Source organism: Nesoenas mayeri (assembly GCF_963082525.1).
Source record: "Nesoenas mayeri genome assembly, chromosome: 2".
In the NCBI taxonomy this organism is placed as follows: domain Eukaryota; kingdom Metazoa; phylum Chordata; class Aves; order Columbiformes; family Columbidae; genus Nesoenas; species Nesoenas mayeri.
The window spans coordinates 135,546,137-135,559,852 of record NC_137543.1 but is presented as its reverse complement, the minus strand read 5'-3'; the positions used below and the strand labels follow the sequence as shown (position 1 = coordinate 135,559,852).

General features: G+C 40.4%; 1 protein-coding gene across 1 annotated transcript in view; it reads left to right on the top strand.

The window, feature by feature from the left end:
• Positions 1-13,178: 13,178 nt before the first annotated feature.
• PHF14 (PHD finger protein 14) overlaps positions 13,179-13,716 on the top strand; it is a gene marked incomplete at its 3' end in the record, with an annotated part of 165,348 nt that continues 164,810 nt past the window's right edge. The window contains exon 1 of the mRNA XM_080340474.1: positions 13,179-13,305. Coding sequence (XP_080196600.1) covers position 13,305 — 1 coding nt within the window. The 5' untranslated portion in view covers positions 13,179-13,304. The remainder of the gene's footprint in view (positions 13,306-13,716) is intronic.

Here is a 13,716-nt window from a genome sequence, read left to right as displayed (position 1 = left end):
CCAGTGGAGGAGAATATGAAATCCAGTCCCAGCTTGACTCCTTTCTGGGTATTAGCCACTAAATAAATATACTGTACTCTTCTTAGGAGAAAGGAGATAGACCGTGTTTCATCCTGTATGCAGATCCAAGTGCTGCATTGTACTCTAACTTATCTGCCACAAATTTTGAGAAATGATATTTTTCACAGAATGACTGTGAACTCTTTGTTACCCCTGAGAAAGGTGGGAACTTGAATCACCCCGAGTCCTTTGAGCAGCTTCTCATTTCCACTTGGTATCAATCCGGCATTTATCTAAATCAGTACCAAACTCAGGGTTCTTTTTCTAAGAATACAAAGTATCCCATGATCTCTCTTCAATAAATCAAAAAGCTTTATCAAAGGTGTATGAAAGTAACTGTTTTGGCTACTCTTGACTTGTGTTTTCTTGAAAACTTCTGGTCTGTTAAAAATTGTGTGATGTACTATGTATAAAGAAGTAATATTCCCATATTATATTTTCTTTAAATACATTTTCACTTAAATATAGGGAATTGTATTATTTTATTTATGGGAGAGGGATGATAACATGTTTTGATGTGTGACTGAGCCCATCTTTCTCCTTTGAAGAATATATATAGTATATCTGTCAGATTCACATTGTGTGATTATATGAAGTATATATATATATATATATATATGTAACAAGACTTATGAGAAGGAATTCCTTATTTTATTTGAAGAGCAGAGTCTAGACTGAAGTGAAAATGACATGAAGGGGAAGACTACAGCATATCTTGATTTTTTTTTTTTTCTTATATATTCTAAGCCATCAAAATATTCTTTGAGAACAGACAGAACATAGGAGTTAGGAAATTTAATTAAAAAGGAGTTTCATAAAGTACTTTCATTTTTTTTTTTTCCTGTGAAATGCTGTTTTCATCTTACATCACACAAGAAATCAGATTAAAGACAACAGAATGTTCTGTTTGTTTACTTGCTTGTTCCAGAACATCCTTGGTTCAAAAAAGTTGATTCCTGTCTTTCACTAACCTCCTTGCCTGACTAACTTACAAGCTTGTGCACTTTGAGCTGTTACTCCATCGATGCTGTCTTTGCCCATCTGTTTTTCCTCCTTGGGACTTGCCCTTAAGAAACAGCTCCTTCAGGCTGCCATCCCTGTTTACGAAGACATAAGCAAAACACCAACACTTGTGTGAAAGAGCTGTCTTAACAAACACATGTAGTAATACTAAAGCGTTCAGGCACCCAATACTCTTGTCTTTTCTCTTTGGAGTGCAGAACAGATGTGGATGAAATGAACAGATTTTAAAATTGATATCTTTTGCAAGCATAATGTAAAATGCTGGAACTCTGAAAAGCAATACCCATGACAAAAATATGTCTCGTAAGAGATAAATTTTACACAACCTCTCCATAGCAGAATCATTGCTAATTAAAAAAAAAAAAATCATGTAAGGAGGCAGTCTAGAGATGAATTAATTATTTTTCTGAGTAAAATAAATGTCTTCAAAAGAACAATCTGCCTTATCAAACTTGGATTCAGTATATTTGTTTGTAGGGTAAAATGAGCTTTGATTGAAACTTGGTCAAACTGAAAAGCTTCGTGTGATTTAAAATCAGAAAATTCCAGTGCAATGAGTTTTAAAAGAAATAATCCACACAGCATTTTCTAAAGAAACAAATCAGGACAGTGGGAATTTTTGTTCCCCATCTGTCCCTCTCTGCTCTCACATTTGATCTGGGAGGGGAAGAAGTGTGATTTTCAAGGTCATAGTTCTTTTAAATCAGCTTGCTGGTATGCTGTTTCATGACCGTGGAATCTGGAAGAGAGAGAAAAGTCATTTGAGGGCAACAGAAAAGACTCCGTACTGTGGATTCCATAAATCTTTCCTTCTTGAGAGCCATCTTGAATCACAGAATACAAATAAATAGTAGTGAGAACACAGGCAGATATGGTTTTATTACATGGAACAGTAAAGGATGTAGTGAATCACTAAGGCCAAGGTTACCCAGTCATTTTAATTCACAGAAAGTCCAAAGTGCTACTCAGAGAGACAGTTTCATCCATCCTTTGCCCTTGGCTACTCAGGTGCCAGCACCAGTTTGCATAAGGCTGTGCAGAAGAGACAAAACAAAAAGTTTTAATCTCTCTGGATCTATTCCAGCTAGTTGCTATGTATAAAGGATGTGATTGCAAAAAAGCATCCAGGAGAAGCAAATGTGAGAGGGGCAATGGGATTGTACCCTCTTACTACAGGCCTTACTTATTGGATCGTGCAGCCACCGCCAGCTGTGTGTGTCACACCTGGTCTAACGCGGGCTGCTGGTGGGCCAGGCAGTTGTGTCTGCTTTCCCCTCTCCCCATGTGTTCCTCTCCCTGTGACCCTGCCCCTGGTTTGCACTTGGTCTTGGAGCCACCGGGCTTCCTGGTAGGGTAGATTTCTGTCAGATCAAAAAGCTAATCTAGCTCACTGCACAGTTGAATAATTGCAACATTTGGTACAGGTATTGAGACTGGAAGATGGCAGATTTCGTATGCAACTGCACCCTGCCATCATTGTGATTAGGGAGATGTCATTGTGGTTGGACATTCTCATTAAGCAAAACTAAAAGCAAAGGTTATGATCATGTCAGTGCACTTGAAAAAAAATTGTATATTTTAATTTTTAGAGCATTTCCTGAGTTTGACAAATATTGAAAGTAATCTGGTAATTTATCCCATTCTGTACATGATGAGAAAAATCCCAAGAGACTCATTAGTTTATTTGTGTTTACTTTTCCTTTCCAGTAGAACCATTGACGGGACAGAGTTTAATCCAGGGTCTCTAATTTCTTCCCTTCTGCTCATCTGGGAATGGGAAGAGGAGGGGAATGAGGAAGGAGGAAAGGATAGCAGTCCTTTTACAATTAAGATAAAAATTATTTAACATTCAAGAGGACAAAGAAATGTACATCTTCACCATCAGAACGTTGTACCTGCTGAATTTCAGAGACTGTAACAAACGAGCTTCTCAAATCTCCTCCATTATTTCCTAAAATTAGTGTATTTTCTGTTAAATTATTTAAATACAGGGTTTCTGCTATTTCCCCCTATAATTGTTACAGTGTAATATGCATATGTAATCTGTGTAAGCATAAAAATGCTCACCGCTATAGGATGATATTTAGCATACAAAATATCTCCATGGAAGATGGAGTAGAATCTTCTAGCTAGAAGTCTTGCCCATGTTTGGGACTGGAGGTGTTCAAGTTTCTTGAGGATCTCCAGTTTATGAACCATCACAATTACAGTAGATTCCCTCTCCACTCACTACCACTAAACCCTCCACAACTGAGTACTGCCAGGACAGGTTTCAAATAATGTAGAAATAAAAAAATAATTTTAAAAGTCAGTGTTTGTCTTTTTCCCATGGAACAGGTCATCACTTGGAATGTCTGACTCAGCAATAGGACAGCATGGAAGAAAATCTGTTGCTTTTTCAGCATTCTTGCAGCTGCAGGATTTCATCCCAGTTCTCAGGCAATACTTGAGATTGACCTGTAAAATATTAAATTAGCACTATAATTTCATAAACATTTATACCTTGAAATTTGTATTTCACAGTAGAATATAAAACACAATTACACAGAGACTTCTGAAGGTCCAGCTCTAACAGGGACTCTTCTGGGGGCTCTACCATCACTTAAGAAGGTAAAATCTCTTTCCCTGACTTGCAAAATGAGTTCACCATCCCACTTCTGTTTTCAAGAACTTGCACTTCTTGCCAAGCAATTGATGGCCTCTGCTGTGCTCTGTTTTCTCTCCAGCCATAGACTGAGATCAGATCTATCAGTTCTCACTGCACTTTCCGGACAAGGTGCCAGTATTTTTGCCATATGCTGCCAGCATAGTACCTGAACAGAGACATGTCTTACTGATTTCTTTTTTAAAAAGCAATGAAAACTATGTATATATGTCTTGATATGTCTTGGGCAATAAACTGGATCTTAAATTTGATCAAATTCTTAAAATGCAATTTTTCAAGAAAAAACCTGCATAATTTGGCAAAACCAGATCAAAACCAGATTAATTTCTATAAAATCTGTGATAATAAAATGTCTCCCGTGTCTTTGCTACACATTATGCTAATCAGTGACATAAGGAATATTAGAAAAACAAAATTGATTCCTAAATGTCACAATTACTTTTAACAGAGAACATTAAAAGCAGTTATTTCCTTTCTTTATTGCTTCCTGGGTTTTTTGCTTGTTTGTTTGTTTGTTTGTTGGTTTTTTTCATTATAGTTTTCCATACAAATCCAAAGCAGGCCAGCTCGGCTTCTTTTGTTTACAGATAATAAGAAAATAGAATTTAAATGTAAGCTATAGAAACCCCTTCAGTAGAATTTTTTTATAGCAATTCACAAATATTTTTGTCAGTATAGATAAAGCATCTTTTGTCCTCTGTGAGACCAAAACAAGATTTTATTGGAAAAGCTTTATTTGAGAAGGATCATTGACACTCTCATTCGAAGTAATTATTCTTGTAAAATTAATTAACTTTTTTTTTTTTTTTTAAAATCCAAGCCCTTAGAATACTTCCCAGTAGTAACAGCAGGTCTGTGCTTTTTATGTTCATTGTGGCAGATGTTCTTTACATCCCAGATTTTTTCAGAACAACAGAATGGCTTGATGGATGAAAGGCTGCATCTGGAAAAAGTGTATCAGTCAGTGTCATTAAAAGCCTGAGCCAGAGCCCACTGAAATCAGTGGGAATCACTGGCTTATGTTCACATTTTTCATACCTTGTTAAGAGGGAATGAGGCTTGATTATTAAAAAAGAATGGAATGACATTCTTTGCATGTATTGCACATCCTTTCTTTCTCCAACAGCGAGGAAGAGAAAGGCTGTGCTGGTGGAAGAATCTGCTGTTGCACTGATAGATGGCTGGGTTTGTGACCCCAAGAGGCTTGCAGGCTTGCACAGCAACTACTAGGTGGCAAACCCCCTTGGGGAGCCTGGATAGACTCCTAAGGAGCCCTGGTGGGTGTAACTGTTTGTGGTGCACCAGTGCTATTGACAAAGGCAAAAACATTTAAGCAAACAAGAAGGAAACTTAATACTAAGGTTTCTATGGTAGTATTCTGTGAAATGCTTCCTGCTCCCCTTGGGAGCATGGGAAGACATGGAAAGACAGATTTGTAATACCTTGATTGGATAGTGTAAGAATGCAGTTTCAGAATAAATGGAGTACTCTATCTGAAATTCATCTGAACAAGGTGTCAGGGAGCTGCGAGAGGGAGCTGCTGCATAAGGGAGGGTGGAGGAGCTGGTGCTGGCAGCAAGGCAGGGAGGGCACAGTGCCGAGGCTCAAAGAAGAAGAGCAGAGCAGGTCTGGTGTTGGTAACCAGCCAGGTAGAAAATGATGAGGTAAGTCTACGCTTAAGCCAGGACCAGGCAAGATCCTGGTAAGATCAGCCAAGGCAATAATACAGTGTTGTTCTGGCAGGCACCACAGGTAAGACCTGAGTCTAAATGCAGCTCCAGAGCTGCAGAGCCCCCCCAGCAAGGCCTCTCCTGGCTCTTTCTCACACTGCTCTTTCTCCAGAGTCTGATCCAAGGTCGCAGGGCTGCATCAAATCACTGCTGGTCTTGAGCACTGACAGCCACACTGCCCTAGGGAGGTGAAGAGCCCATTGGTGCAGGTCCCTAACAAAGAATGACCCTATGTGATTTTAAATTTGACAGTTAAAGTCTATGATGTCATAACTGAGCATTTAAACTGGAGACTTTAAAAGAGCTCACAAATGCACAAAAACGCATGGTTATGAAATGGTGATGCTGCTGAAAAGAAAAGCTCGGAAGTTCTGTAGGACTGGCCAAAGGATGTAAATACTCAGGTAGGAAACAGGAAACCGAGTGTTATTTAAATGAGTTCCCAAGATGGGAACAAAACAGAGGTACAGATGCTTATAGACAAATGCTAGCAGTTTAAGAAATAAGACGGAGGAACAAGAACTTCCTCCCTTATTGAAAAAAAAAAAATGACATGGCTGACATTGGATACTTGGTGGGAAGAAGACAATCAGTGGCATACTGTAATATCAAAACAGAAAATATACATGAGATGACAAAATAAACTGTGCTCAGGGGAAAGATGTAGTATACATTCAAGAAATCAGAATAAAATCAACAAACTAACCACCTCACTGAAATGGATTGAAATTGCAGGCCTGAATTGGATGGAGATAATAATATTGGGTCTCTCCTAATAACCACCCAGAAAGGATGGCAACACAGACTGCAATATTCTGAGAAAAATCAGGAAGATAGTAGTTGTACTGAGGGACTTCTGTTACTTCCCTTCAGACAGGATGAACATGACACTGAGATATAAGCAGAGATTAAAATGTTAAGACATCATGAATGACTCTTTCATGGAATTCGTGGTTCGTGAGCCCACATCCAGAAATACAAAGCTTGACTTTGTACTGAATAACTAGCAGGATCTAATAAAAACTTTACTGCTTGATTGCTCTTCTCTAACAGTGACCATGTACTTATTCAGCATTCCTACAAAGGCAGCAAATCTAAAAAAATCCACACTTCTAGTGCCCTACTTCAAAAGGGACATACAGAAAATGAGGAAGCTTCTTAACAAGGTATCTGAGAGGCATAGTCCAAGGAATTAAATTCTCATAGGCATGTGAGCTACTGGAGAACACTATACTGGAATCACAGCGTTAGTGCTTGTCACCTGTGGAAATGGCAAAGGAAGCCAAAATCACTTTCCAACAAAGTCAAGAAGGCTACTGTAAAAAGGAAGGAATCCTTCAAATTGTATTTGTCCTGGTTTCGTTAAAAACAAGTTTCTCTTTTAGTGAATTTGCCTGTCAGCTAAAGCCTTCTTACTAGCTGCACTTTCCTGAAAAGCCAGATACATGTTTTGGTAGACATAGCAATGGTATGCAAGTTCGCTGGGCTGATAAGGATGGATGTACATCTTGCGAGAGCAGCAACGAGAAACAGGTGACCAGAAACGCACCAGCTGAAGTATTCCATTCCATTCACGTCATACTTCATATAAAAGTGGGAGATCACGAAAATCTCGTCTTTTTTCCTTGTGGCTGACATTAGGAGAGGACCTTGCTAGTCGTCCCTGCGAACTGAGGTCTAGTGACAGGCTGAATCCAGTTCCATTTGGCTACAGAGTCTAGTCCAGGACTTCGGGTGCTAGCCCAGCAGTTGCTGGGATTTTCAAGATTGGTTTTGTATATTTTCTGTTATTTTTGTCTATTTTATCAGTAGCATTAGTAAAACATTTTTAATTTTTCCAACTCTCTTCTCTCTGTCCTTCTTTCCCTCCCAATCGCCTGTCCTGAGTGGGAAAGGGGGAGGGGAAGGGCTGAAGGAGAAAGTGGGGGGTCAGGGGGTTAACAATACATCTGCCACAGTTTTATTGTCACCCCGCAATCAAAGCCTCGACAGTATTTAAAACAAAATAAAAAGTATCATAAGCTCTAATAGATTAAATATAAAAATATGATCAATTAGGCAGAATGGAAAAAGAATTTGAGAATCAACATGAGAAAATAATCAAAATTGGTACTAAATCATATTTCAAACACAGCAAAAAACATGCCAGCGTTCATTGAGCCAGCAAAGATTTGTATGAAATGTGTACTGAGGAAGATTAATTCTTTCCATCAGTATTTACTGTGGAGAAGAAATGAAGATAATCCCAAGCTAGAGTGCTGTTCTTGGAGGGAAATGGGCTCAGCAGACAATCTGTCTGAATTTGAAGTTATTGTGGAAGCAGCTACCGATAAAATAATAATAAGAAAAAAAAAATTAAAATGCTCTGATAATATACTAGGAAACCACCACTGTCACAAAAACTCTTGAAGAAGTCAAGTATGAAACAGTTCAACTACTAATGGTGTAACCTCTTATTCAACTGGGCAAAAAATAAAATTGCAGATTAAAATCAATATAGATAAATGCAAAGGAAGTGAAATATAGTGTAGATAAATGTAAAGAAATGGATGCTTCTGAGGAAAAGCAATCCTAGCTTCACGCATAAAATGATGGACTCTGAGTTGACTGTTTCCACTTAGCAACAAGACCTTGGGATTCTGATAGCTTTATGCAAGTGTCAGTTCAGTGCAGTCAATGCTCACTGCATGTCCCAAGAAAAAAGAAATCTTAAAAATTACTAGGAAAGGTATAGAGAAAAAAACAGAAAACATTATTATTCAACTGAATATATGCACTATTTGCCTGCATTCCAGTGCTGTCTTCTCATTACAGAAAGGTGACATATAAAGATTGGAAAAGATTCATGGAAGAAAAAAACAAAGGGTCATTGGAGAAATGGAAGTCTATCTCAGTCACACTATCAGAAGTGACCGTGTCAGCTGGCATCTTCAGCCCAGAAAAGAGCTGACTTGGGAGGTATTGCAGAAGAGGAGAGAAGCCAAGTTCAAAACCAACAAAAGAAGGTTGTTTTCATATGTACAATAGTAGATCTGTGAAATTCTGTGCTAAATAATGTTGTGTTAATACATAACTCTACAAGGGTTACAAGGGAGAATGTACAAGCTCTTAAAAGAAAAATTCTTAGAAGACTCATTACAGGCCACTAAATGGACAAACCACATCAAGATCAAGACATTCCTAAAGTTGAATATAATTGGAAGCTGGGAAATCAGTAGATAGTATCATATATACTTTTCTCTGATTGTCCACTTAGGCTAGATAAAACCCTATAAAAACCAATACAATACCTCTGTAGTCTAATACTTTCATAACTGTTATTATTAATTATTCTTATTTCTTTATACAGTGGCCCAAATTATATGTACTTTACAAACAAAAAGAATATGGCTTACTTGATGACCTCACTATCTGAAAGTCACATGATAAACACTATTAATATTCCTTCTTTTCTATAGCTTTTATGTTTAGGAGCTTTAATCATGACTCAGAATTCTGCTACACCTGAAATAAATCATAGACAGAAAACCACTACAAAAATGGAAATCCTAAGTCTGCCCCGAATGGATTAAAAATACAAGCACAGAATGAGTAACAGAAAGCTATAGCAGGGAAGCAGAAGTAACCTGTGAGACAGTATCTGTTGGACCTTATAGCATTTTTTGGGAGCATGGTGGTAGAGGGGTATTTTGAGAGGAAAAATTAACTGATTTTTCAGGTATTTATTAATCCATGGAACACATTTTAGGTATGAAGTATCCTTGGGTAAAAAAAATAAAGAACAAACCACACACACACAAATTTGTTTGAAAATTTAACAGAGAACAGGAGGCCAATACATTGTGTTAAACAAATTTGTAAGGCAAATGCCACCTGCTGTAAAGAAATGGCAGGCGAAATAAAGAGTAATCTGTGAAGTGTACTGAAATCAAACCCCCAAAAATGTATGACTGATGCACAGAGGAGAATTCACTGGAGTGTTAAAAAAGGAAAAGGAACATTGTAGAAGCTGAGGAAAACCATTACAATAGATATGGCAACATCACAACTGCATTTTTGAAAACCAGAGAAGGGAATATTGATGTGAAACAGGAGGGAGATGAGCCTAGACAAGAATTTTAGCTGAATGGCCAGATAGGAAATCTGCATGTGAGGTATGTTTTGCATTGAATCTTTCAGACATAACTTCAGCAGTAGGATCTGCAGCAAGGTCTGAGTGAGGATGATGTTCTTTATATGGACATGAGTGACAGCGAGTAGTCTCAGTGGCTGAAAAGGACGTAGGTATATAGAGCCCGGGTAAAGGTGTGAAGATCTCTGTTTTAGCTCTGTGAAGCTTGAGCTGACAAAAATCTGCAAAATGACATTTTTTTTCTGAAGTTAAAATAGCTGTTTGATTAAGGGGTTGCAGGACTGGAACTTGACACAGAATGGGAAGAGAGGGTATGGAAGGCAGGAGTCTGCCACCTGTGGGAATCTGTATAAGCACAGGTACCTTAGTGGGACCAGACTGCAACAGAAATACATAAATCTATCTTTCCTAATCCTTGGGTTTAACAACTGTATTCTGTAGCAAAAAGTAGAAGCGGGAGTAGGGCCCACCTCTACTTAATTCTAAAAAAAGACCCACCTTACTTAGCATGACAATTCACACAGAACTAAAGAAATAGGTAGCCCTAATTCTAATATTTCATAACCTTTGCAATCTTAACACTCCTCAGCAGCATTTGACTGCAGCAGACCTTGTAGCAGTCTGCAGATTATTATTTCAAAGCCCCATTGTTCAGAGACTATTGATAATTAATTTCCTCCTTTTGTAATTTAAAACAGCAAGGACATCTGATTTAGTCTTTTTCTCTTTCTATTTCACCATATAATCCTAGACAAAGGAGCAGAGATCACTGAGAGAGGTGCTTGCTGTAATGGCACAGTTAAAGAGTGAAAGCTGGAACAATCCTCTTTAGAAAGATATTTGAAGAGGTCGGTTTGCCTACTACAGATGGTGATGTTTTGATGGACAAAAAAAGAGTTTGCTGTTTGGATTCAGACAGGTAGGTCATGGCTTTAACTGTTTGCTCACTGACAGGAACAAAAATAGAGCCAGGATTTCATACTATTACTTCTTCATTCACAGTTGATGGATGAGTTAAAAATATACTTTTGAGTTTATTCACTAGGTAAGGAAACGTTGTATTATTGTATTTCTTTCCTTGAAAAGTCAACACTTTCATTAAAATAAGAATGATGTTTCACAGTAATTTATGTGAGTGTGACTGTATTCTCTACTGACTTGCTATTGTTTTAACTCCTTCTAAAATGCTCTTTACAGAACCACAACAAAGATTCTTTTTTTGCTTAGGGCAAAAGTACAGTTAGAAGATACTATTTTGTCTCTTTCTCCAGCACTTGAAGAGCAGCACTGAAATGGAGATTCATGCACCTACTCTTGCAACAGGCTGTGCACCGAAGGCTCGTCCTGAAGAGAACTGCTGGAATGCTGAGATGATTGAAAGACCTGACGTGCCTGACATGACCCAACATACCGAAATATTTCTAGGCATTTTTTTAATCTATTATGTTAGTGATGGAGCTACCATGACATTTTCATACTAGATGTATGATACTATTTCAGCTTTACACAATTTTGCTCTAAAAATAACCTTTTAAGACAATTTTTTGTATGTGTCTGAGGGTAGTATTAAAGGTGCTTAACTGACAACACTTACAATCTATTTAATAGATATAGCAATGTCACTACTGTTGCCTAGCTCCCAGCAATGCGCCAGTAATACCTAATTTCTTCAACTAAAATGGCAACTAAACTTTTCAACATCCTTGATTATCTGCTGAGATTAGCAAAGGCCTTGCGAAGATAAGGGATCATACATTCTCTCTGAGGGCTTCTTTTCATTTTGAGCATGAATTCTTCCTTCTTTTCCCCTTATTTGAAATAGTCTGAGTCTACTAAAGAAGGTTAATATTTACTAAGGGGGACTTATCTTTTAATAGATGTTTTAATAGCCAGAAACCTTGAAAGAATGATGATCAAAACATGCACTGGTAGTTCTAGTTAATTTCTATGTTGTATGTTTTATTTACTACTAATTACTAAATCTGGAGGATTTGTTGGTAATCCCTGTTTGTAGTGCCCTGAAGTTTAGGGAAACAGTGAATACATTTTAGGTACTTCCAAGTTATTTTCATTTTATTGATTTTTTTTTTCTGTTGAGGCATGAAGTATCCAGGCTGACTAGAGAAGATAACAAAGAATGTGTGCATGCTATTTTCAGAAATAAAAGTGTGAACATTCTCTCAGAGGGGGAAAAACGAGAGAAAGAATAAAAAGAAAGATTTGAGACAAGGAAGACAGAAGGGCTAAGAGGCACAGAGTACAAACAGCAAAGGAGGAAGGAGTGGTTGGGCAATGTGAGGTGCTGATGAGGAGCAGGGGCGGGCGGGTAGCCATTAATTAACTTCTGCTTGATCACCTATTCTTGCCAGAACTGTGTAGGTAGAAACTGGGATAATCCTAGCATCGCAGGCTGCCCCAGAAAGTTGAACTGAAAGCCAGACAGTCCACACACCTGCTTTGACTTTCATGTTTAAAGGAATCCTAAATTCCACCACTGCTCTACAGGGCATTGCCTTCCCCTTGTCAAACCTGCCTGTCCTGCCCAGTCTGCTCTTCTACACAAAGCCAAATTTGGGATCAATTCTGTTTAATTTTCGCTTACATACAATTTGAGTTGTCCTGCCAATCACTGTATACAGGACAGGATCAGGGACTTATCCTTTGACAGGCAGGAGGTTCTGTAGAAGTTGTTGCTGCACATGTCAGCATGGATTTGCAGAGTCTAAACAACAGGATCTGAGCCCTGCTACTGGTCCTGTTGAGGCTTCAGTTGTGTGTCAAGAGAAAGTAGGATAGGGATGCCAGTTAAAGGGAAAAAAACTCTTAAGGAGTGAAAATCTAAGACATGTGCAACTTCTACTGAACTAGGAAGCTGATCGGAGTTTTGAAGGAAAGACCAGACTGCCTGGGCCCATAGCATATTTGGGTAGGGCTGGCAAATCCAGACTCAGAACAGGAATTCATGGTGCGGTCAGGCTACCTACATGGCCAAAGAATTGCTGGAGGTAACAGGAGGTGTGTCTGCAAACACATCAACTAGTGTTGTGATAATGCACTATAAAAACCCAGGAAATTCAAGCACAAAGTGAACATAGGATTCACATTTTTCTTTGGAATTTTTTCTTCGTACTTTTTTTTTTTCTTTTTTTTTTTTTCCCAAACGCAACAGCTTTTTGTCCCTCAGGAGTGCAAGAACGAGACCGGCAATGCAACGACGCCCACCAGGCACTCAGCTCTTAGAACAGGGGCAGAGTAAAAACAGTTTTATAGAGCTTCTTATACACACAGGGGAACTGAGAAGGTACCAGACTGGTTTTTAAGCCGTTTTTCCCTAATAAATGCAAATCTGAACAGACACCCCCATGAGCATGAACCGGTCTGTACTAACACTTTGTGCCGGGCGCTCTGGGGTCCCTGCACACCCGCACCGAGCGGCACCGCCGGGCACAGCGCGGGCACTGTCCCCGCCTCGGCTTCACCTGCCTGCGCGCAGGCGCGCTCTCAAGGCGCATGCGCCGCAGGGCCGGCGACGGACAGGTGCGCAGGCGCAGCAGCGGGAGCGGGAGCGGCCGCCGCGGGCGGGCGGGCGCGGGTCTGCATCCGGGTCGCCGCCGTGCCCATTGTCTGGGGAAGGGGCCCGGCAGCACCGCATCCCAGGGCCCCTGCCCGCCCGCTGCTCCCCTGCGCAGGCTTTAGTAAGTGATCCGCAGCGGCTCTGACCGCCCCCGCCCCGCGGAGATGCCGGAGTGCCCGCTGAGCGCTCCCGCCCACTTCCTCGGGCGGACGCATCGCCGTCCCCCCGCCGGCCCCGGCTGCCCTCCCCGCGCTGGCGCTGATGGGTCACGCCAGGGCGCTGCGTCCGGAGCTGCTGGTGGCCCCAGGCGACCCCCGTGTCTGCCCAGCCCTGCTCGGGGGTCCCGCTGGTGCTCGGGGCTGCGGGCAGCCCGGGAGCCGCGGTCGCTGTGGTGCCGCGTTGTTTGCCGGCGCCCAGGGGAGCAGCGCGGCTCCGCCGGCCGGGCTGTCCGGGCTGTCCGGTTGCGGGTGAACCTTCCCGGCGCGGTGCCGCCGCTGCCGCCTCACCTGTGGGAACCAGCGGCTCCGGGTCC